The following is a 23,740-nucleotide window of genomic DNA, read 5'->3' as shown; positions in this document are numbered from 1 at the left end:
GTCTTTATAGTAGCATGATTTATGATCTTTGGGTATATACTCAGTAATGGGATCACTGGGTCAAATGGTATTTCTAGTTCTAGATCCTTGAGGAATCGCCACACTATCTTCCACAGTGGTTGAACTAGTTTACACTCCCACCAACAGTGTAAAAGCATTCCTATTTCTCCACATCCTCTCCAGCATCTGTTGTTTCCTGACTTTATTGATCGCCATTCTAACTGGTATAAGATGGTGTCTCATTGTGGTTTTTGATTTGCATTTCTCTGATGACCAGTGATGATGAGCATTTTTTCATGTGTCTGCATAAATGTCTTCTTTTCAGAAGTATCTGTTCATATGCTTTGCCCACTTTTTGATGGGGTTGTTTTTTTTTTTTTTTTTTCTGGTAAATTTGTTGAAGTTCTTTGTAGATTCTGGATATTAGCCCTTTGTCAAATGGGTAGATTGCAAAATTTTTCTCCCATTCTGTAGGTTGCCTGTTCACTCTGATGGTAGTTTCTTTTGCTGTGCAGAAGCTCTTTAGTTTAATTAGATCCCATTTGTCAATTTTGGCTTTTGTTGCGATTGCTTTTGGTGTTTTAGACATGAAGTCCTTGCCCATGCCTATGTCCTGAATGGTATTGCCTAGGCTTTCTTCTAGGGTTTTTATGGTTTTGGGTCTAACATTTAAGTATTTAATCAATTTTGAATTAATTTTTGTATAAGGTGTAAGGAAGGGATCCAGTTTCAGCTTTCTACATATGGCTAGCCAGTTTTCTCAGCACCATTTATTAAATAGGGAATCCTTTCCCCATTGCTTGTTTTTGTCAGGTTTGTCAAAGACATGGCTGTAGATGGGCGTTGTTATTGCTGAGGCTTCTGTTTGGTTCCATTGGTCTATATCTCTGCTTTGGTACCAGTACCATGCTGTTTTGGTTACTATAGCCTTGTAGTATAGTTTGAAGTCAGGTATCATGATGCCTCCAGCTTTGTTCTTTTGTCTTAGGATTGTCTTGGCAATGTGGGCTCTCTTTTGGTTCCATGTGAACTTTAAAGTGGTTTTTTCCAATTCTGTGAAGAAAGTCATTGGTAGCTTGATGGGGATGGCATTGAATCTATAAATTACCTTGGGCAGTATGGCCATTTTCACAATATTGATTCTTCCTATCCATGAGCATGGAATGTTCTTCCATTTGTTTGTATCCTCTTTTATTTCATTGAGCAGTGGTTTGTATTTCTCCTTGAAGAGGTCCTTCACATCCCTTGTAAGGTGGATTCCTAGGTATTTTATTCTCTTTGCAGCAATTGTGAATGGGAGTTCACTCATGATTTGGCTGTTTGTCTGTTACTGGTGTGTAAGAATGCTTGTGATTTTTGCACATTGATTTTGTATCCTGAGACTTTGCTGAAGTTGCTTATCAGCTTAGGGAGATTTTAGGCTGAGATGATGGGGTTTTCTAAATATACAATCATGTCATCTACAAACAGCGACAATTTGACTTCCTCTTTTCCTAACTGAATACCCTTTATTTCTTTCTCTTGCCTGATTGCCCTGGCCAGAACTTCCAACACTATGTTGAATAGGAGTGGTGAGAGAGGGCATCCCTGTCTTGTGCCAGTTTTCAAAGGGAATGCTTCTAGTTTTTGCCCATTCACTATGATACTGGCTGTGGGTTTGTCATAAATAGCTCTTATTATTTTGAGATACATTCCATCAATACCTAGTTAATTGAGAGTTTTTAGTGTGAAGGGCTGTTGAATTTTGTCAAAGGCCTTTTCTGCATCTATTGAGATAATCACGTGGTTTTTGTCTTTGGTTCTGTTTATGTGATGAATTATGTTTATTGATTTGTGTATGTTGAACCAGCCTTGATCCCACGGTGAAGCCAATTTGATCATGGTGTATAAGCTTTTTGATGTGCTGCTGGATTCAGTTTGCCAGTATTTTATTGAGGATTTTCGCATAGATGTTCATCAGGGATATTGGTCTAAAATTCTCTTTTTTTGTGTGTGTTTCTGCCAGGCTTTGGTATCAGGATGATGCTGGCCTCATAAAATGAGTTAGGGAGGATTCCCTCTTTTTCTATTGATTGGAATAGTTTCAGAAGCAATGGTACCAGTTCCTCCTTGTACCACTGGTAGAATTTGGCTGTGAATCCGTCTGGCCCTGGACTTTTTTTGCTTGGTAAGCTATTAATTATTGCCTCAATTTCAGAGCCTGTTATTGGTCTATTCAGAGATTCAACTTCTTCCTGGTTTAGTCTTAGGAGGGTGTATGTGTCCAGGAATGTATCCATTTCTTCTAGATTTTCTAGTTTATTTGTGTAGAGTTGTTTAAAGTATTCTCTGATGGTAGTTTGTATTTATGTGGGATCGGCAATGATATCCCCTTTGTCATTTTTTTATTGTGTCTATTTGATTCTTCTCTCTTTTTCTCTTTATTAGTCTTGCTAGCAGTCTATCAATTTTGTTGATCTTTTCAAAAAACCAGCTCCTGGATTCACTGATTTTTTTGAAGGTTATTTGTGTCTCTATCTCCTTCAGTTCTGCTCTGATTTTAGTTATTTCTTGCCTTCTGCTAGCTTTTGAATTTCTTTGCTTTTGCTTCTCTAGTTCTTTTAATTGTGATGTTAGGGTGTCAATTTTAGATCTTTCCTGCTTTCTCCTGTGGGCATTTAGTGCTATAAATTTCCCTCTACACACTGCTTTAAATGTGTTCCAGAGATTCTGGTATGTTTTTTCTTTGTTCTCATTGGTTTCAAAGAACATCTTTATTTCTGCCTTCATTTCGTTATTTAACCAGTAGTCATTCAGGAGCAGGTTGTTCACTTTCACGTAGTTGGGTGGTTTTGAGTGAGTTTCTTAATCTTGAGTTCCAGTTTGATTGCACTGTGGTCTGAGAGACAGTTTTTTGTGATTTCTGTTCTTTTACATTTGCTGAGGAGTGCTTTACTTCCAACTATGTAGTCAATTTTGGAATAAATGTGATGTGGTGATGAGAAGAATGTGTATTCTGTTGATTTGGGGTAGAGAGTTCTGTAGATGTCCATTAGAACTGCTTGGTGCAGAGCTGAGTTCAATTCCTGGATATCCTTGTTAACCTTCTGTCTTGTTGATCTGTCTAATATTGACAGTGTGGTGTTAAAGTCTCCCATTATTATTGTGTGGGAGTCTAAGTCTCTTTGTAGGTCTCTAAGGACTTGCTTTATGAATCTGGCTGCTCCTGTATTGGGTGCATATATATTTAGGATAGTTAGCTCTATTTGTTGAACTGATCCCTTTACCATTATGTAATGGCCTTCTTTGTCTCTTTTGATCTTTGTTGGTTTAAAGTCTGTTTTATCAGAGACTAGGATTGCAAGTCCTGCTTTTTTTTTTTTTGCTTTCCATTTGCATGGTAGATCTTCCTCCATCCCTTTATTTTGAGCCTATGTGTGTCTCTGCACATGAGATGGGCCTCCTGAATGCAGCACACTGATGGGTCTTGACTCTTTATCCAATTTGCCAGGCTGTGTCTTTTAATTGGGATATGTAGCCCATTCACATTTAAGGTTAATATTGTTATGTGTGACTCTGATGCTGACATTATGATGTTAGCTGGTTATTTTGCTGGTTAGTTGATGCAGTTTCTTCCTAGCATTGATGGTTTTTACAATTTGGCATGTTTTTGCAATGTCTGGTACCGGTTGTTGCTTTCCATGTTTAGTGCTTCCTTCAGGAGTTCTTATAAGGCATGCCTGTTGGTGACAAAATCTCTCAGCATTTGCTTGTCTGTAAAGGACTTTATTTCTCCTTCACTTATGAAGCTTAGTTTGGCTGGATATGAAATTCTAGGTTGAAAATTCTTTTCTTTAACAATGTTGAACATTGGCCCCCACTCTCTTCTGGCTTGTAGGGTTTCTGCTGAGAGATCCACTGTTAGTCTGATGTGCTTCCCTTTGTGGGTAACCCGACCTTTCTCTCTGGCTGCCCTTAACATTTTTTCCTTCATTTCAACTTTGGTAAATCTGACAGTTACGTGTCTTGGGGTTGCTCTTCTCGAGGAGTATCTTTGTGGTGTTCTCTGTATTTCCTGAATTTGAAAGTTGGCCTCCCTTGCTAGGTTGGGGAAGTTCTCCTGGATGATAGCCTGAAGAGTGTTTTCCAACCTGATTCCATTCTCCCCATCACTTTCAGGTACATGAGTCAAACGTAGATTTGGTCTTTTCACATAGTCCTATATTTCTTTGAGGCTTTGTTCGTTTCTTTTTACTCTTTTTTCTCTGAAATTCTCTTCTCACTTTATTTCATTAATTTGATCTTCCATCACTGTTACCCTTTCTTCCACTTGATTGAATTGGCTACTGAAGCTTGTGCATGCATCACATAGTTTTCGTGCCATGTTTTTCAGCTCCATCAGGTCATTTAAGGTCTTCTCTACACTGTTTATTCTAGTTAGCCATTCATCTAACCTTTTTTCAAGGTTTTTAGCTTCCTTGCAATGGGTTAGAACATGCTCCTTTTGCTTGGAGAAATTTGTTATTACCGACCTTCTGAGGCCTACTTCTGTCAACTCATCAAAGTCATTCTCCGTCCAGCTTTGTTCCATTGCTGGCGATGAGCTGTGATCCTTTGGAGGAGAAAAGGCACTCTGGTTTTTAGAATTTTCAGCTTTTCTGCTCTGGTTTTTCCCCAGCTTTGTGGTTTTATCTACCTTTGGTCTTTGATGTTGGTGACCTACAGTTGGGGTTTTGGTGTGGATGTCCTGTTTGTTGATGTTGATGCTATTCCTTTCTGTTTGTTAGTTTTCCTTCTAACAGTCAGGTCCCTCAGGTGCAGGTCTGTTGGAGTTTGCTGGAGGTCCACTCCAGACCCTGTTTGCTTTGGTATCACCCGGCAGAGGCTGCAGAACAGGAAATATTGCAGAACAGCAAATATTGCTGCCTGATCCTTCCTCTGGAATCTTCATCCTAGAGGGGCACCTGCCTGTATGAGGTGTCAGTCGGCCTCTACTGGGAGGTGTCTCCCAGTTAGGCTACACGGGGGTCATTGACCCACTTGAGGAGGCAGTCTGTCCATTCTCAGAGCTCAAACATCATGCTGGGAAAACCACTGCTCTCTTCAGAGCTGTCAGACAGGGACATTTAAGTCTGTAGAAGTTTCTGCTGCCTTTTGTTGAGCTATGCCCTGTCCCCAGATGTGGAGTCAATACAGGTAGCAGGCCTTGCTGAGCTGCAGTGGGCTGCGCCCAGTTCGAGCTTCCTGGCTGCTTTGTGTACCTACTCAAGCTTCAGCAATGGGAGACGCCCCTCCCCCTGACAGGCTGCTGCCTGGCAAGTCGATCTCAGACTGCTGTACTAGCAGTGAGCAAGGCTCCGTGGATGTGGGACCTGCTGAGCCAGGCGCGGGATATAATCTCCTGGTGTGCCATTTGCTAAGACTGTTGGAAAAGCACAGTATTTAGGTGGGAATGTCCCATTTTTCCAGGTACAGTCTGTCATGGCTTCCCTTGGCTAGGAAAGGGAAATCCCCCAACCCCAGGTGAGGTGATGCCCTGCCCTGCTTTGGCTCGTCCTCTGTGGGCTGCACCCACTGTCCAACCAGTCCCAGTGAGATGAACCAGATACTTCAGTTGGAAATGCAGAAATCACCCATCTTCTGAGTAGATCATACTGGGAGCTGCAGACCAGAGCTGTTACTATTTGGTCATCTTGGAACGGGACCATAACCTTATTTTCTTATACCCTTTCATTGTACCTATTTTTCAGATAGTTGAGGTTCTATTTCTCTCCCTCCCACCCTCCATCCCTCTCTAGTTCTCTATTATCTTGTGTCGTGCTTTTTCACTTACTGTTATATCACGGTCATTTACTTATACCATTAAATTTTTATAAATGTCAGGTTATAGTGCCATAATATCCATTCATATAAATGTATGATGATTTAACCTTCTAATATAAGATAATTAAATAACTTTCCTTTTTGTTTTGCTATCATAAATAATACTTAAATAAATATTTTCATCCATGAGCATTTGTCACATTTACTACTATTATTTTCTGAATATGGATTCCTATAAATAGAGTTACAGGATCTAAAGTTTTTTTGTTTTTGTTTTTTGTTAGAGACAGGATGTCTCTTTTTTGCCTGAGCTGGAGTGCAGTGGCATAGTCATAGCTCACTGTAGCCTCAAACTCCTGGGCTCAAGTGATCCTTCCACCTCAGCCCCCCATGTAGCTGGGACTACAGGCATGTGCCACCACACCCAACTAATTTTTCTATTTTTAGTAGAGACAAGGTGTCACTATGCTGCCCAAGCTGGTCACGAACTCCTGGGCTCAAGCTATCCTCCTGCCTCGACCTCCTAAAGTGCTGGAATTACAGAAGTGACCCACCATTCCCAGCCTAAAGTTATGATCATTCTTAAAACAATACAAACTCCCAATTACCTTTCCAGAAAAGAGAGTCCAATTTAGACACACTAGCAGTATACAAGATTAACAAGCTTTCTTCTCCCTTTTTCTCTCCCAAGGTGTGCTCATTTATGCCTGAAAGCCTCCATCTCCACCTAAACTCAGAAGGCCCATGTGTTTATATCTCCGGTCTAGACCTTCCCCAGAGTCATACTGCTTATTGACTTCTGCTCTTGAGTATTGCCAAGGAACGCTGACGTGAAAAACTGAACAGGTGATTTACAACTTAGTCTTCTTCCAATGTTCCCATTTTAGTGGTGTAATTCAGATACTTTAGGGGTATTTTGGACATCTTTCACTCTTTATCACCTGTCTTCTATTTTACTACATAAAAGTGTCCTCTTTAAATTGTTATTATAATCACCTCTCTTTTGGACTGTTATTATACAATAGCCTCCTCATTGGTCTCCTAGCATCCCATGGCCTCTTTTAACTTGCTGTCTGATTTTTATAGTTTTAGATCTTACATTTAAGTCTTTAATCCATCTTGAGTTAATTTTTTTATATGGTGATAGGTAAATGTCCAGTTTCATTCTTTTGCATATGGCTAGCCAGTTATCCCAGTACCATCTATTGAATAGGGAGTCCTTTCCCCATTGCTTATTTTTGTCAACTTTGTCAAAGATCAGATGGTTGTAGGTGGGGAACTTTAAAAGAAAATCTAGAAAATACCTTCCTGGAACTGGTCTTGGCAAGAATTTATGACTAAATACTCAAAAGCAGTTACAACAAAAAGAAAAATTGACAAGTGGGACCAAATTAAATGAAAGATCTTCTAGACAGCAAAAAAGAAACTATCAATAGGGTAAACAGACAACCTACAGAATGGGAGAAAATATTTACAAATTATGCGTCAAACAAAGGTCTAATATCCAGAATTTATAAGGAACTTAAATAATTCAGTAAGTGAAAAACAAATAACCCCATTAAAAAGTAGGCAAAGGACATGAACAGACACTTATCAAAAGAAGACATACAAGCAACAAAAAAAAAACATGAAAAATGCTCAACATTACTAATCATCAGAGTAATGCAAATCAAAACCATGATGAGGCACCATCTCACACTAGTCAGAATGGCTACTACTAAAAAGCCAAAAAAATAACAGATGTTGGTGAGGCTGAGGAGAAAGGTGAACACTTATATGCTGTTGGTAGGAATGTAAATTAGTTTAGCCACTGTGGAAAGCAGTTTGTAGATTTCTCAAAGAACTAAAAACAGAACTACCATTTGATCCAGCGATTCCATTACTGGGTATGTATACCCAAAGGAAAATAAATTGTTCTGCCAAAAAGACACATCTGCTTGTATGTTCATTGCAGCATTCTTCACAATAGCAAAGACATTGAATTAACCTAGGTATCTGTTAATAGTGGACTGGATAAAGAAAATGTGGTACATATACACTATGGAATACTATGCAGCCATATAAAGAACAAAGTTATGTCCTTTGCAACAACATGGATGGAGCTGGAGGCCATTATCCTAATAATATTAATGCACAAACAGAAAACCAAATACTGCATGTTCTCACTTATAAGTGAGAGCTAAACATTGGGCACATATAGACAAAGTTGGGAACAGTAGACACTGGGGATTACTAGATGGGGAAGGAAAAATGGAGGAAGGGTTGAAAAACCACCTACTGAGTACTATGCTCAGCACACGGGTAATGGGATCATTTTTACACCAAACCTCAGCGTCATGTGATATACCCATGTAACAAACCTGCACATATAAAATAAGTTGATATTAAATAAATAAGTAAATTTGTTATCTGCACTGAATCCTCATGATCTTCTGAAGTAAGACACTCCAATGGTTATGTGCTATTAGGAAAAAGGCCACACTCCCTATGATGGCCCACAAAGCCCTCAGGGTCTGGGCAGTCATTACGTTCCTCTCCAGTTTCTTTGAACACTTTGCTCTTTCTGTGCCAGCCACCTTGGCCTTCTTTAGTTCCTCCAGTGTGTCAGATGTGCCACGCTTACTTCCAATGCTTTTGAATATGCTGCTCTCTGCCTGCAGCTGTCTTTCCATCTCTCTTTGCACAGTTAATTCCTACTCTATCTTGGGATTTCAACTCAGTCATCACTTCATCAGGCATCACTTCCCTGACAGTCCTACCAGGCCAGCTCCTCTGTCATACATTTTTCCCCTTTCTATTATATTTACCTTTCCCTTGTAGCACTCATTACAGTTGTGATTTCAGAATTATGCACGTGTTTTTCTTTTTATCCTTCTTTTTCTTTTTTTTCTTTTCTTTCTTTCTTTCTTTTTCTTCTTTCTGTTCTTCCTTTTTTTCTTTCTCTGTTGCTTTTATATTTGGTTATTTATTTTCATTAATGTCTACCTTCTCAACTAGCCCATAAACTCCAATGGAACGAGGAATGTACCATTTTTATATTCAACATTATATCCCCTGGGGATTCTGGGAAGATGATGGCTTAGGAGTGTTCCATTTCCTCTCCACTTCTTACTCAGTTCGAACAGGTCCCCTTTTCTCAAGTCAAGCAGATATTGGGAGTGGTACTCAGGTAGACAGGGTGTGAGCAAGACATCTGTTGTGGTACTTTCTAGCTTTAGGACAAGAACCAGCAAACATCAGATTCTTGGTCGAGCTGTCTTTGATGACTGCAGGACCTTTGAGTGGGCCTGACCCTCTAGTCCTAAGAAGGTGTGGAGGGGCTAAGTTTTTCTACTCTAATGCAGAAGGCTCCCCTGAGTCTCCCATAGCAGTGCCTATTACTGGCCCATGACAACTGAGACGTCTATGCCTTCCCACACTTGTGGGACCAGCCCACTTAAAGCGTCCAGCAGTTGGACTTGTGCCATGATGAACAAATGAAAATGAAAGGATACCCAAAGAAGCTAACAGTCAGTGAGGGAAAGAATGAGGAAAGCAATCACAGCAGTCCATCAATGAAGGAGAACCTTTGGGGAAAGCAGAAGACAGAAGAAAATAAGGACTTGAAGAGGCACACGAACAGCATTAAAAAAGACTTCCTAGAACTAAAAAGTCAGATTTTTAAATTAAAACATTGAGTAGATAAATAGCAAGAAAGGCTGATCAGTGTTGAGACTAGAATTAGCAGCTTTGAAGATCTAATAGTAGTGGAAAACTATAAAAGGACAGAAATGATGAGGGTGTGGAGGAAAGACCCAGAACATCTAACTTGTGAACAAGAGGAGTTCCAGAAAAAAAGAAAAGGAAGATAGAAAGAGAAAAACAATTATAAAAGACAAATTTTTTTAAAAAGAAACTTTCCCTGAGATTTAGAACGACACAAATAGGTACATCAAAAGTACAATCAGGTGGAATTAATGAGAAAAGATACAACTGAGGCATATGAAGTTCTAATAAAAAAGTATAAAAGAAAAATGTGAGAAACATACTCCCAGATAAACCTTGTATGACAGAAGAAACCAAAAGTAAAAATTATTTAGAAAGCAATAAAGATATAAACACTTCATATCCAAAGGAGCAAAGGCTGTAGGAAAAAGTATAACCTTAAATATGCTCATCATTTTAAAAAGGTTGTTATTCATCTAGATAAATTATAAAATGATTTTTTAAAAATAAAATAAACCAACAGAGAGAATTAACACAGATTAAAGCCAAAATTAAGGAAATAGGAAATATAAAAATAACAGAGGTTAAGGACATCCACAAGTATTTTCCCATTACCAGTAGATAATACACTTACAATCCTAATTAAGGGGGAAAATGGGAGAAAACAAAAGTATACAAGATTGCAAATGAGAAACAATAGGATAATAACCACAAATATAGAAGAGGTTGAAAAAATTAAAATATTATATGCAACCCTATGGCAAAAAATTAAGAATCTAGAATAAATTAACAATATCTTTAAAAATACAAATTACCAAAATTAACTCAAGAAGAATTGAAAAATCCAAGTGTTAGTATTTAACAAAACACTACCAAAATTAATAAGATGCTATTTTTTTTTTTTTTTGAGATGGAGTTTTGCTCTGTTGCCCAGGCTGGAGTGCAGTGGCATGATCTTAGCTTACTAGAGCCTCCGCCTCCCAGGTTCAAATGATTTTTCTGCCTCAGCCTCCCAAGTAGCTGTGATTACAGGAACACACCACCAGGCCCAGCTAAGTTTTGCATCTTTAGTCTAGATGGGATTTCACATTGTTGGCCAGGCTAGTCTCAAACTCCTGACCTCAGGTGATCAGCCTGCCTTGGCCTCCCAAAGTGCTAGGATTACAGATGTGAGCCACTGTGCCTGGCCAAGATGCTATGTTTAAAAGGCTAACATTAACTGCAAGACGAATATATACAAATCAATTGCTTTTCTCAGTACTACCAATAACTTAGGAAATGGGAAAAGACTCCATTCACATTAGGAGCAGAGCCTTTAAAATACATAGAAATGCTTTTTTTTTAAATTAAGGAAATGATAATATCTTACTGAATAGCACGAAAGAAGACCCTTATAATTGGAAAGGGAGGTGTGACATCACCAGGATGGTGGAAAAGAAGGTCACCTGCTAATATTCCCCTGCAGCAACAAGAATTCCACATCCCTGAATAGTCAGAAGTCTCTTTCTGGGAGCCTCAGGATTCAGGTAGGAGTTTGTGAAACACTGATGAAGCCCTAGACATAGGAGTGTTGTTTTGAGAGTATAGAATGACACTGAGGTGGCTGATCCACCAAGCTTGCTCCCAGGTTCAAACCTAGAAATGACTCAGTTCCCCAAGGGCCTTGGCTACAGTCCATTTGGCCTTTGAGCCTGCAATCAAAACCATCTGCCAAGAGGTCCAGAAGGAATCACACAACTAGCAGTTTGGTGGAGAGACTTGTCTGAATGCTGGCACCATCTTGGCAGTGAACTGAATGTTGCCCTGTGGCTCTGCTCCAACCCCTCTAATAAATTAAAAGGGATATTTGGATGAATTGATTTGATTACACTATACCCCAGGGTCTCACAAAGTGACCAGCACTAGTAGGTATTCAATAGCTATTTACTGAGTAATGAATCTCATACCCATAAATATTGACTGTCATCTTTAAAGTATGTTTGCTAATTTTATAGCTTAAAAGTGATTCTCCAGCAATGCTTTAATACTTTTGCTTACTAAGGACTTTGAGCATTTTAATATGTTTATAGAAATGAAATTCTTTGTTCTGATTCATTACGAAAATATAATACAATATTTTTGTATAGTATTTCAAAGTCTTTTCACTTATTCTTTGCATTTGCCTGACCTATCTTTGTTTCTTCTTTTACTTTTACATTTTTTTCCATTTGTTTTACGTTTTTAAAAGTCCTGTTATAAATGTCAACAGTATAATTGGGTTTTGGTCTTAATCTCAATCAGAAAATCATCATCTTTGATTAGGAAAGTTTCAATCATGTTTATTTCTTGCCATGACTGTGTGCTTAGCCTTAGTTTTATCATTTTGAGATACGATTTGCTGTTTTTAAATGCTCTTGACTGTTTCTTTTGTTGAAAAATAAGCTAGTTTTTTGGCTTCTATATTTTTCAGCAGTTATCTTTCAGTTTTTAAAATCATTCTTGAATTCACTTTTGTATATATATATGTATATATTTATATATACGCATACAATTCAGGAATACAAAAATAATCTCTGACTTCTTGAAGAATTTAGAAGCTTTTACTTTCTGCTGCTTTCTTCATGACATTTGCTAATCTATCTAGAAATACTGACATATTATTTCTGAATTTTTTCACATCTTTTCCTTCTTTTAATTGTATTCAGTTTTGTTATATTTAAGCATTTATTAGATGGAACTCCACATGTTTATCTTGAATAAATATTTATCATCAGGCATCTTCTACCTGGACTTCCCCATTGTAAATTCTTACTTGGATTCATTTTTTGAGTTGGCCTTATAGTTCAAAGTTGCCTGTCTGGATTTCTGGTTGTCACAGTGACCACATTTCTCAAGTTGATGTAGTGAAGAAACGTAGAGGCTTCTTTGGGTTGTCTTCTTGTTTGGCCTCATTTTTCTTAATCAGGGCAAAGCATGCACTGGTCACTGATAGATTTTCAATCCAGTTCACTCTATGAGTCTTGCAAATGTTGACAGACATCTCTACTTTTCTGTGTCTTTGAGGATTTCCATCTTTGTTGTGTATGACTTTTGGGGTATAGTAATAGATAATAAATAGAGAAGGGGGAAAGTGAAACTTCTATTTATTTTATTATTATTATTTTTTTTGAGACAAGGTCTGGCTCTGTTGCCCGGGCTGTAGTGCAGTGGCGCGATCTTGGCTCACTGCCACCTCCGCCTTCCAGGCTTAAACCATCCTTCCACCTCAGCTTCCCAAGTAGCGGGGACTACAGCCTTGCGCCACCACGCCTGGCTAATTTTTGTATTTTTTGTAGAAATGGGGTTTCGCCAGGTTGTCTAGGCTGGTCTTGAACTTGTGAGCTCAAACGATCCTCCTGTGTTGGCCTTCCAAAGTGCTGGGATTACAGGTTTCAGCCACTGCGCCTGGCCTAACTTTTTACCATTTTAAAAGAGAAATAATCTCATTTACTCTTTATAGCAATCCTGTAAAGTTGGTAATAAAGCTGTTTCACAGATGAGGAAACTGAAATTCAGAGATAGTAAAGGGTGTTCCCAAGATCACATAACTAATAAGTGGCATAATCTGAGTCTACTCCAATCCTTGGTTTATAGCCTCCATAAAACAAACACTTGTTGAATGAATAAGAAAATGGACCAATAAATGAATGAAAACACAATGGAATAAACTTGGACAGTGCTTATTTTTTAAACCACCTTTTTCATTTTTGACCGGATGCTAAACTTTTTATAGAAAACCTAAGATATTAAAGTTTAAAAGGATAAACCAAAACAAGCAGAATGAGTCATTTCAATTAAAAGAGGGACATATTTAAAAGAAATATATTCTCCAAGCATGAAAGTTTATTATTGGAAATTTTCAAAAGTTATATCTTTGCTTTAGAGCAGAAAGAGTGATGGATTATCTTGACAGAATCAAAATTCATCAGTTTTTGATTATCTAATTACCTTTCTACCATAGCTTTTAGCTACCAATTAGGTTTCCATTTGGAGGTCTTTCCACTGCACAGTATGAATTCCTTTACTATGTAAAGGTATGGGGAAGGCAGAGCTGGACAAATGTCATGGGAGCGCGTGGCCAGCTGGAAGGCACAGAAAGTAGAGGGCGCAGACTTTCCACATTCTCTGAATAGATCTGAAGAATTCAGCTTTGGCCCATTCTCACTGACCTTTCTCCAGAGTATTTTCTTTCAGGGGCTCTTCACTGGAAAATCTTAATTTTTTTTTTCCTCTTAAAGGATAGCCAAATTCTTGAGAGGGAAAATAATTATCTGGTTGAAACATTAGAAGAGGGTCAAAGGCTTCTGGTGGCTTTGGCTGCTTCATTTTTACCCATTTTCGAAGCCTCATCTTAGGCTGTGTCTAGACATCCAAGGAGAGTTGGATACAGGTCTAAAACACTGAACTGAGCTGATTTACTGGAAGTCTCATAAATTCTGTCGATGAAGCTTCCAGGTTCTCACCACATGCTGTAGCTGTATAGATAACCCACAGCAATTTGTACTGACTGCATTTTTTTGTTTAGTCTATTTCAGCTGCAATCATGCAGATATGAGCTTCTGAATAATTCCACTATTACAACCAAGCTGAACTATGTGTTTTAGTTTAAAGAAATAAGTCACTTCAATGCTAAAAAAGTATGAGAAATTTTATGCCTTAGGTAAAAGGCTTTAAAGCGTTACACTGAAGAGAATAGGGCTGCATGATGAGACCATGTTTTGACTATATGTGTAACTTTCATTCACATTTCATAAGAATACCTTCGGGTGTTAAAAATCCAAAGTTTAATTCCCTTACCTATGACAGCTGTTCAAACATCTGAGCCTAGATAGTGAATGTTGGCAATTATAAACAATGTTTCAAAATCATCTTTGAACAAATTCCTTTGCACAATTATTGAATCATTTGATAAAAATAAACTTTTAGGAGTGGAATTTCTGGGTCACAAAGTTTGCACCTAATTAAGACATTTAATGCAGATTCCCAAACTGCCCTCCAGGGAGGCTACACGCACAGTCGGTCACACGTATTACATGAGGAGGACAGCTTCCTCATTACCACCTATCATGACTTTTCTCACGTCTCCTATTCTGAAAGCCCAATCATGATGTCTGGATGGCTGTTTTATTTTACAATTTCTGGTTGCCAGTGAAATGAAAACTTTTTTCATATGTTAATTAGTCATTTTTTGGGATGGTCTTAAATGTATGTTTCCAACAGATGGATTGCACATTTTTTTAAATAGTAAACTTGTCTAGTGAATTTAAAATGGGTATAATTTATGAAACCATGACTCGATAAACATTTTCACAAACCACATATTAGGTTAATGCAAAAGTAATGGCAGTTTTTGCAAAAACCGCAATACTTTTGCACCAACTTAATAGTTGCATGTAAGGAATATATGTGTGTGTGTGTGTGTGTGTATGTGAAGTCTTCTATTCTCTAAGCCAACACTTCAGCTAATATTTTCAAGTGTTTCCCATATGAATAGGTTTCTAATTAACACAACATCCTTTTAGCTCTCCTATGCATTTGCTCTATTTTAAAAGGGTTTTCAGAAACTGAGATGCCAGCAGCTGATCACAAATCTCCAGATGCAAGAAAAGATATTGGTGGAATTTTGCCTGTTTTCTGGACAATAAATATTTGCTAATGTAAGATAAATAAAATTCAGGATATATTAAAGACCATGAACACCTGCTCAAATCCATTTTGTGCCATTTATTATCTTATGTGACACTGCATAAGGCAACCTTTCTGAATCTGTTAACCTACCTATAAAATGGGGATTATAATATCAACTTGAGGCTTATTATAATGAAAAATGAGATTATATATGTGAAGAGCTTGTTTAACACAATGCCAAACATAAGGTAAATATATAAGAAAAATATACAAAATTCAAACATTTTTATCATTTATTATTTCCACTGCCTTTAGGTCCTGTGCACGTGACCGCCTATAAAACCAAGCCTCTCCTATACTGAATGCATATAGTCTTTTTAAAATATAAAAGTAAATTTTGTTTAGCATTATTATATTTCATTGTGTTAGTCTGGGCCCATCCTTCTAGTTTGCTCAGATGTCTGAATCCTGATTCTGGCAAAAAATATATTCATATTTCTTCCTGTTTTAATTTTTCTGCATATTCAGACTGACATCATAGTCCTATGTCATTATCAGTTTTGTTAAAACTCCAGTCAAATTACTTTCTTACGCAGACCCTGTATCCAGATTGCCAAATCATGCAAGACCAAAACTATACAACTGTGCTGACTGCACTCTCTTCAGATTTGTAACTACAACTATCAAATGGGTACCCACCCTTTCCAGACATCCTTACTACAATTCTGCAGTAAATATGCTTTCTCACTTTACCAGATGATTATTACTACATACATTTTCTTCCCTCAAATCTCTAACATACCCTTCACTCATACTTAATGGAGAATTTTGCTTCATACTTCACAGTGAAAAAATACATAATCAGATAAGAATAATCCATCTTCTTTCCAACAAATCCATGAGACTACCTACATTTGCAACCACAGATTCTGCCTTTATCTTGTATAATGGAAGGCCAAACCTTCAACTGAGACATGGGGTCCTGTCTCTCCTAAGGTCCACATGAACTTCCATCCTGTGTTCATTCCTTTTATACAGTTTCTTCCTTTCAACTGCTTAGATCATTCATATTGTATACTAGCATGCCTTAAAAGCAGCCATCTGAAAACAGGCATGCACACGTGTACACACGCACACGCATGCGTGTGCACACACACACACTTTCTCTGGACCTTTCTCCACTCTCAATAACTGCCCCATTTCCATTTGCCTTTATAGCAAAACTCCTTGAGTTATCTTGAATTATTTTTCCATTCTCTCCCTCTTTATTCTTTCCTCAGTCCACCCAAGTGAGGGCTGTAATCCTGCTACTCTATAGATACAGCTCTTTTCACGGTCATGTGATCTACATCTTGCCCAAACAAATTGTCAATTCCCTATTTTCACATCACGTGGCTTTACTGCAGCATTTGTTGACCACTCCCACTCTGTCCTCAAATACTTTCTCCTCCAGGCTTCTGTGATATCACACCCGCCTGACTCCCACACTGCTACCTCACTGACTACAGCTTCTTAATCTCTTTTTGTCTCCTCTTCCTCTTATAGGCCTTTAAATCTGGGGTGTCCCGGGGCTCTCTCATGGCCTACTTCACTCTCAATTTCTCCAGTGGTAATCTTCCCAATATGGTGGCCTTTAATATCATTTACAGGTGGCTTAGTTCAGATCTCTCCCCTGACCTACAGATTCTCATATCCAAGTCGCTATCTTCTCTCATTGGGATGATTATCACAATTTATGACATCTTCTTGACACTTTTCTTGCTCCATTCTCCACAAAGAAGCCACAGGATTGTACATTTTATCACCACCCTGTTTACAATCCTCCAGTCACTTCTCACGGCGAGTGGAAAAAGGTCTGGACTTCTTGCCCCCTCATTTTCCTCCTCCATTTCAAATGTGCATTTTCATTCTTCCCGTGCTCATTCTGCTCCAGCCACATTGGCCTTTTTATTTGCCGTTTCTTAAATATGCCAAGCATGTTTCCCCCTTGGGATTTTGCAGGCACCAATCCTTTTGCTGGAAATGATATTCTGTCTCATTCACATTGATAATCCACTAATATCCCCTAGAGAAGCCTCCCCTAACCCCTCTAGCTAAAATCCTGCCCTCCTTCGCCCATTCTTACTCTTTTCATTATTCCGTTTTCATCATAACAATTATCTGTATGTAAAATTAGGTATGTTAACTATCTGCTGCCTCATCTAACTACAACACAAGTCCATTGATGGAGCTTTAAATGTTCACCAATATATTGCTAGCATTTACGTTATACAGTAGGTGCTCATTAATATTTGTTGACTGACTACTCTCACCAGTATTTTCTCAGCATCCAAAGTTCTTCAAAGATTATTCACAATAAATTAATGACACAAAGATTTACATTATCACAAATTAATCATCAAACCTATGATGTCAATAATATAAATTTAATAAATTAGGACTATAAATTGTCTTTTACCTTACAGATAATATTGCTGATTTCACATATCTACAGTTAAAGAAAACCCAACAGTACAATAAAACTACAAATTATGATAAAAGTTAAATGGAAAAGAACAACAAAACCACTTCAGATAAATTAAAACTCCACTCAAATTTTTGTCAAATAGTAACTCAAAAGTATAATTACACACTGTTTACTAAACAACCTTACAAACAGTATTGAAACTTAGAACATGCAGCCAAAACTCTATTCAGAGACAAAATCACAATCATGTATGCTTTATTATTAAAAACAAACAAAAAATAGTCAGCATTAAATTGAACAAGTTGGAAAATTATAAAACTAAGCAAAGAAGAATATAATATTTTATAAAGTCAAGAATTAATATGGAGAACCAAATATGTTATTGTTACATTTAGGAGTTTCTTCTTTAATGAATCAGACAATAAAACAGAATTCTGTAATATAAAAGATGAGAAAACAAACAAAATTAGAAATGAGACGACATATAGTTAACAGACAAAAGATTAAATTATCTTAAGAGATTCTAAGTATGCTTTTATAATAGTAAATTTGTATCAATTATGGATGTTATGTATAGGAAATATAATACCAAAATAATAAAATCCCATCTGACCAGTATCTACAGGATAAACTGGAAAAAAATTTAAAAATTTTCTCCACAATAGCTCTGGCTTCAGAGAGTTTTATATACCTTTTTCCCTAGATTTTAAGAGTAAGCTTCTTTTATTCAGAATCTCTCAGAAATTATAATAGTCTAATACATATTTTAAATCTCCAAGAAATGAATAGGCTATACAGGACTTCCCAAGCTTACTTCACCCTTGAATCTTTTTTTCCCCCTTGAGCTTCTCCTGGGGCTAGTATTAAAAGGAACAAACTTTTCAATATATCACTATAAACCAATCTCACTCATGAATAGAAATGCGAAAATCCTAAAAATATATATTAGGAAATGGAACTTAATGAAAAATTTAAAGACCCAGGCATTACTACCAACTAGGATTTTTTCCTAAGATAACTTTCTATGAGAAATACTAAGAGACTACTTGCATTTAATACTATATATAAACTGACTGCTAATAAATGCCAGACATCTCCTCTGAGCTACAGTTGCTCTCTTGATATCTCAGATTTTGAAATCTGGATGTGCTCTCAAATCTTCTCTTTCCCCAAAGTTCCCTCCTACTAGTAAATGGCAGCTTCTTCCAAAGAGATGCTTGTGCCAGATGCCTAGGTGTCATTCACGACATCTCTTTCTCCCCTACCTCATTTCCAATCAGTCGGTTCTGTCAATGCAGCCAGTTAATAGCTCCCAGTTGTTCCTCTATTCCATCTTTCTAGTCCAGGATGTCATCACCTCTTATCTGTATCACAAAAACCTAACTCCTGCACTTGTTCCTCTCTACTCTCCATTCTGCAGCCAAACCAAACCACATTACTCCCCTTCAGTGGTTCCCTGCTGCATTAAAGACTGACAAAGCAACCCTAACACGGCCTGTAGGATCATAAATGACCTGGCCCCTGATTCTTGCCCATCAGGCTCCAGCTATCTATTCCATGAACACACAAAGCTTCTCCCTACCTCAGAGTCTTGGCATATGCTGTTCACTCTGCCTGGAACAATCTCCCCTTCTCCCTTCACCTACTCTATTTCTATACATTCTTCTAGTGTTAGTTTTGACCATTCCCTGAATTCCCCAAATGGACAGGTCACTTTATTATAAATTCTCACAGAAGTTGTAATTAGCAGTTGTGATTAAGTAATTACTGTTTGTTATAAGTCTCTCTTGCTATACTGTGAATTCCATGAGAATAGGGGACATGTTCCTCTTAGAATCTAAGCACAGTGCTGGTGTTTGGTAAATAATTTCCAATGAATGCATGACAGAATAAAGTGTTCACCAATGGCTGAATTAGCTTAGTATCCCTCATTTATTTAAAATACTTTTCCTTGGTCAGACATAGTGGCTCATGTAATCCCAGTACTTTGGGAGGCTGAGGCAGGAGGATGGCTTGAGCCCAGGAGTTAGAGACTGCAAATGAGCTGTGATAGTGCCACTGCACCACAGCCTGGCAACAGAGCAAGATCTTGTCTCAAAAAATATGTGTGTGTGTGTGTGTGTGCATGTGTGTATATATATATATATTTATATATATTATATATGCTTTTTTCCTTATCTTTCTATAGCATCCTCAAAGATCAATGCAACAACCATTTAAATTGGAGGTTGACCGTTGCCTTTTGTCTCAAAGTACCATGATTCATTGCCAAAAGGATGAGTTTTTTGGACCTCAGTTGATTTGATATTTGATCTATGTCATTTCCTTCTCTTGATATAGCAAAGAGCAAATGATAATAAAACATGAATAGAAAATTAAATAAAAATTAAAAATTTGTAGAAAAATATTTTTAAATATAAGAGCATTGCAAAACACATTTACTGTAAGTGCAGCTGCAGAGTCAGCTGAGTCACCACTAGTCCTGACCTTCTCTGGCTGCCAGTGGCCGTGGTGCCAGGTCCTTGTCAGCATTAATCACAGTAACGAGTAATGAGCTGAAAGTGTGAATTTTGGTTATAACTGTGGGGGTCTTATTTATGGTGAAAAAGGTCATAAAGAAAATAGATTACAATTTAAATGGTAGAAACCTCTCACAACATAGGATGTTTAATATCTAACTATTTTTTCTCATCCCCAAATGCTAAAATAATCTGATGTCATATAAACAAAGAAAATATCTAAACAAAAATAGAAAATGCGGGAGTGATGAGTTAGTGGGAACTTGATCTCTTGGCCTCTTGAAGGGACTTCAGCTCTTGGCCCCTTTTCCTTAGCCTTCATTTTCTTCCCCTCAAAAGAGGAGGACTGGCTGATTTGACTGGTGAGCTATAAAGGAGAAATTGAGCAAGATGTGCCTGCAGGACACAGGCATTTCTGTCCTATTCCAAGATGTTCTGGTGAGCTCTGCCCTCTAGTAGAGGCCTGCGGTTGCTCAGCTGTGGTTGTGATTACTGGGAGTTGAAGTATGAGCAAGACATTTGGCCACAGATCTGGATCTATTTGTTTCATGCCTTATCTGTTTGCTTTTTGTGTACTGCTTCTAAAAACAGCAACAGCAACAATTTTAACTAGACAGGGGAAGTAACTGGTATGATTAATTGCCCCCCTAAAACTCCAATAGTGAGGGATGTCTTTGAAAGGAGGGTGATGGTTTTCGTTCCAGATGGATTAAAGAGGAAGCGACAGAAGGTCTTCACAGTGAAAATGCCCAGTAGGCAGTTGGAGATGTGGGGCTGGTGTCTCAGGGTAATAAATAATAACCATATTGCTTGTGGCTGTGATGCTGGGTGCCATGTGAATTTATTTTATTTTAGTACAACTTATTAGCTTCATTAAACTATTTTCCCATAGGAGGACAAGCCAAACAGCCACAGGTCATATGTCTACTTGAGCATAACCAATAGCAGGCAAATTAGCCAATATTACAATGTCATTTTTAAAAAGTTGTTGTTGCAATCCAAATTTCATTTAGCGCAAATCAATGAAAGGAGTGGAATGGAATAAAAGGAACTGGTGAAGAAAGCAGAGAGAACCACAGTTATTCTCAGTCTGTCTCATTTATTAGGTCAGAATATATGGTAATAGCCTGCTGAAACTCAGCATTTCTAAAATCGGAGGAATAAATAGAGAGAGAGGCCATTGGTCCACCCATGCCATGCCTTTTCACATGACAGGAAAAATTGCTGCCCAGTCTGTGCTAGCTTGGCCTCTTCCTTCCATATTTACTATGTATAAAAATTACTCTATGTGGGATCTTTCATTTGAGTTAATGACTAAATTATATATATATATATATATATATATATATATATATATATATATAAATAACTCGCTTTAAAATTTCTAAAAAATAAGATCTTTGAGGAACTATCAATGCAAGGCAAGCAGCATCTTATCCTAGAAGGCATAACGCAGGTCAAAAAGCCAAAAAACAACAATAGTGAAATAATATGGACAGTTGCAGATTCATGTTATCCCACAAACACCCAGAGGGAGTTAGATGTGAGCTCTAAGAGCCTGGGACCGCGTTGGGGCTGTCTGTTAGTTTATCAGCATTAAGGTACTGTGAAACAGAAAAGGGTGGAGGAAAATTTCAGAAGAATGAGAGTGGTAGGATTATGGTGCCAATGATTTTATGTAATGGTTCCCCACAAAACTCAGCTTTCAAATTATTTCTAAATTATTACCTCTTGGTATTATTGTTGTTATTTAAACTCATGTCAAGTCATATCAAAGTGAGTTCCTTCAACTGATTTTGAAAAGTTTTATATGAGCCTTTATTATATGGAAAAATAGGTCTTCATACTACTGCTCTGTCTGAGGCTTCAAAAAGATGTCTTGGATGCATCTGGGAAGTTTGGGCCTTTGCGAATAGGGTTGCCTAAGATGTACTTGGGCCTAAGATGCTGTGTCCCCTGGCCCCACCCAGGGAAATCACCACCACCACCACCACCTTCATTCAGACTCTGCAGCACCCCACTGCTAACACTCAGTGAGATTAGGATGGGGTGAGTTTTTTTTTTTTTTTTTTTGAGATGGAGCCTCGCCCTGTCGCCCAGGCTGGAGTGCAGTGGCGCAATCTCGGCTCACTGCAAGCTCCGCCTCCCGGGTTCAAGCCATTCTCCTGCCTCAGCCTCCCGAGTAGCTGGGACTACAGGCGCCCGCCACCACACCCGGCTAATTTTTTGTATTTTTAGTAGAGACGGGGTTTCACCGTGTTAGCCAGGATGGTCTCGATCTCCTGACCTCGTGATCCGCCTGCCTCGGCCTCCCAAAGTGCTGGGATTACAGGCGTGAGCCACCGCGCCCGGCCGGGATGGGGTGAGTTTTGCCCAAAATTATTTATGGCCCAAAGTCTGGGCCACGTCAGTAGTCTTGCTGCAAAAAGTTGGTAAAAACCTGGTCTCCATGAGGCTTGGCTATAGAGTGATTCGTTTGGGGAGGCCATTTCAGGTGAACTGATAGTTTTCAACATAATGGATATAACCAACACTTCAATGAAAAAATATCATTCTCAATTTTAAAAAATCATGCACTTCAGTGGCAACCTGTGTTTGGCATGAGTGATATTTCAGCAGACAGATGATGACACTGCTGGTGATGGTCCTGAGGTCAGGGACTGTATGGCATGCCCTTCATCCCTTTAGGCCTTTTCATGCATTGTTGCCTCTATTCCCCTGAGTGCTTCACCACCTGGTAAATTTCTACTCACCCTTACAGCCTCAACTGGAATATTCCTTCCTCTGAGTCTAGCCCACTTAGCAATAATTGCATAAATTATTCTCCCTCTGTATTCACTTAATGCCTTACTTATACATCCATTGAGTTGAACCATAACTCCCTTCTATTTGTGGGATTTATTGTCCTCAGAGGTGGTAAAAGTATAAACATTTTAGAGTTGATTTACATAAAAATCATGGATAAGAGAACCATAATGGACTAGTAAAAACAGTAGCAATTTTTAGGCATATCTTCAACCTGAAAGTTTCTATTAAGGGAGACTTCCATGCCAAGTGTCTCTGTAGAAGATAATGGAAGGACAAACGAATTATGTAACTGATGACATGACAAGTCATTCTGTATAATATTCTTATGGTATTCATTTCTTGATTTATTTGATAAACATGTGTTGAGGAGCTATGTGCCAGGTATTGTGCTAGGCCCTTAGGGGTACATAGCGATGAACAGAGATAAGGTCGCTATTCTCATGAAGCTTATATTCTGGCATTACAGAGAGAAAAAAAAGGATGGTAAATGGATTGCTAAGAAGGACACTAACAATCATTTATTTAGACTTCACTGTCAAGGTACCAAGTAAATCTCAATATCCCAGTGACATTTTCCTCTTTCCCCTAAAAACAAAACAAAAAACAGACATCTGTTTTATTCCAGTAAGTTTCATCATTTTAACAATTACTCAAAAGGGTGAAAATAATTCATAACCCAGATAAAGAAAATATTTACAAAGCTCCTAGTGGTTTTTAAAAATTGTTGTTTAAAAACGTACTCTACAAAGGCGTCTTTGACCAGATGGCTGTTTCAAAGAACAATGATTTCATG

The 23,740-nt window shown here is 38.0% G+C and overlaps 1 protein-coding gene across 11 annotated transcripts in view; it reads right to left on the bottom strand.

Annotated features, from left to right (window-relative positions):
• The window catches only part of DNM3 (dynamin 3), a 607,865-nt gene that overhangs the window by 110,167 nt on the left and 473,958 nt on the right, over positions 1-23,740 (bottom strand). Inside the window, exon 16 of one of the 11 annotated variants that reach the window (XM_063627336.1) lies at positions 23,019-23,532. The exons of the other annotated variants lie outside the window; for them this stretch is intronic. Within the exon in view, the coding sequence (XP_063483406.1) occupies positions 23,502-23,532 (31 nt within the window). The 3' untranslated portion in view covers positions 23,019-23,501. Of the gene's footprint in view, positions 1-23,018; positions 23,533-23,740 lie in introns of those variants that run through there. 11 annotated transcript variants of the gene reach the window in all.

This window comes from Symphalangus syndactylus, chromosome 12 (genome assembly GCF_028878055.3).
Source record: "Symphalangus syndactylus isolate Jambi chromosome 12, NHGRI_mSymSyn1-v2.1_pri, whole genome shotgun sequence".
NCBI lineage: Eukaryota > Metazoa > Chordata > Mammalia > Primates > Hylobatidae > Symphalangus > Symphalangus syndactylus.
Note: the sequence above shows the minus strand (reverse complement) of the source record. Positions and strands in the feature narration are given on the sequence as shown.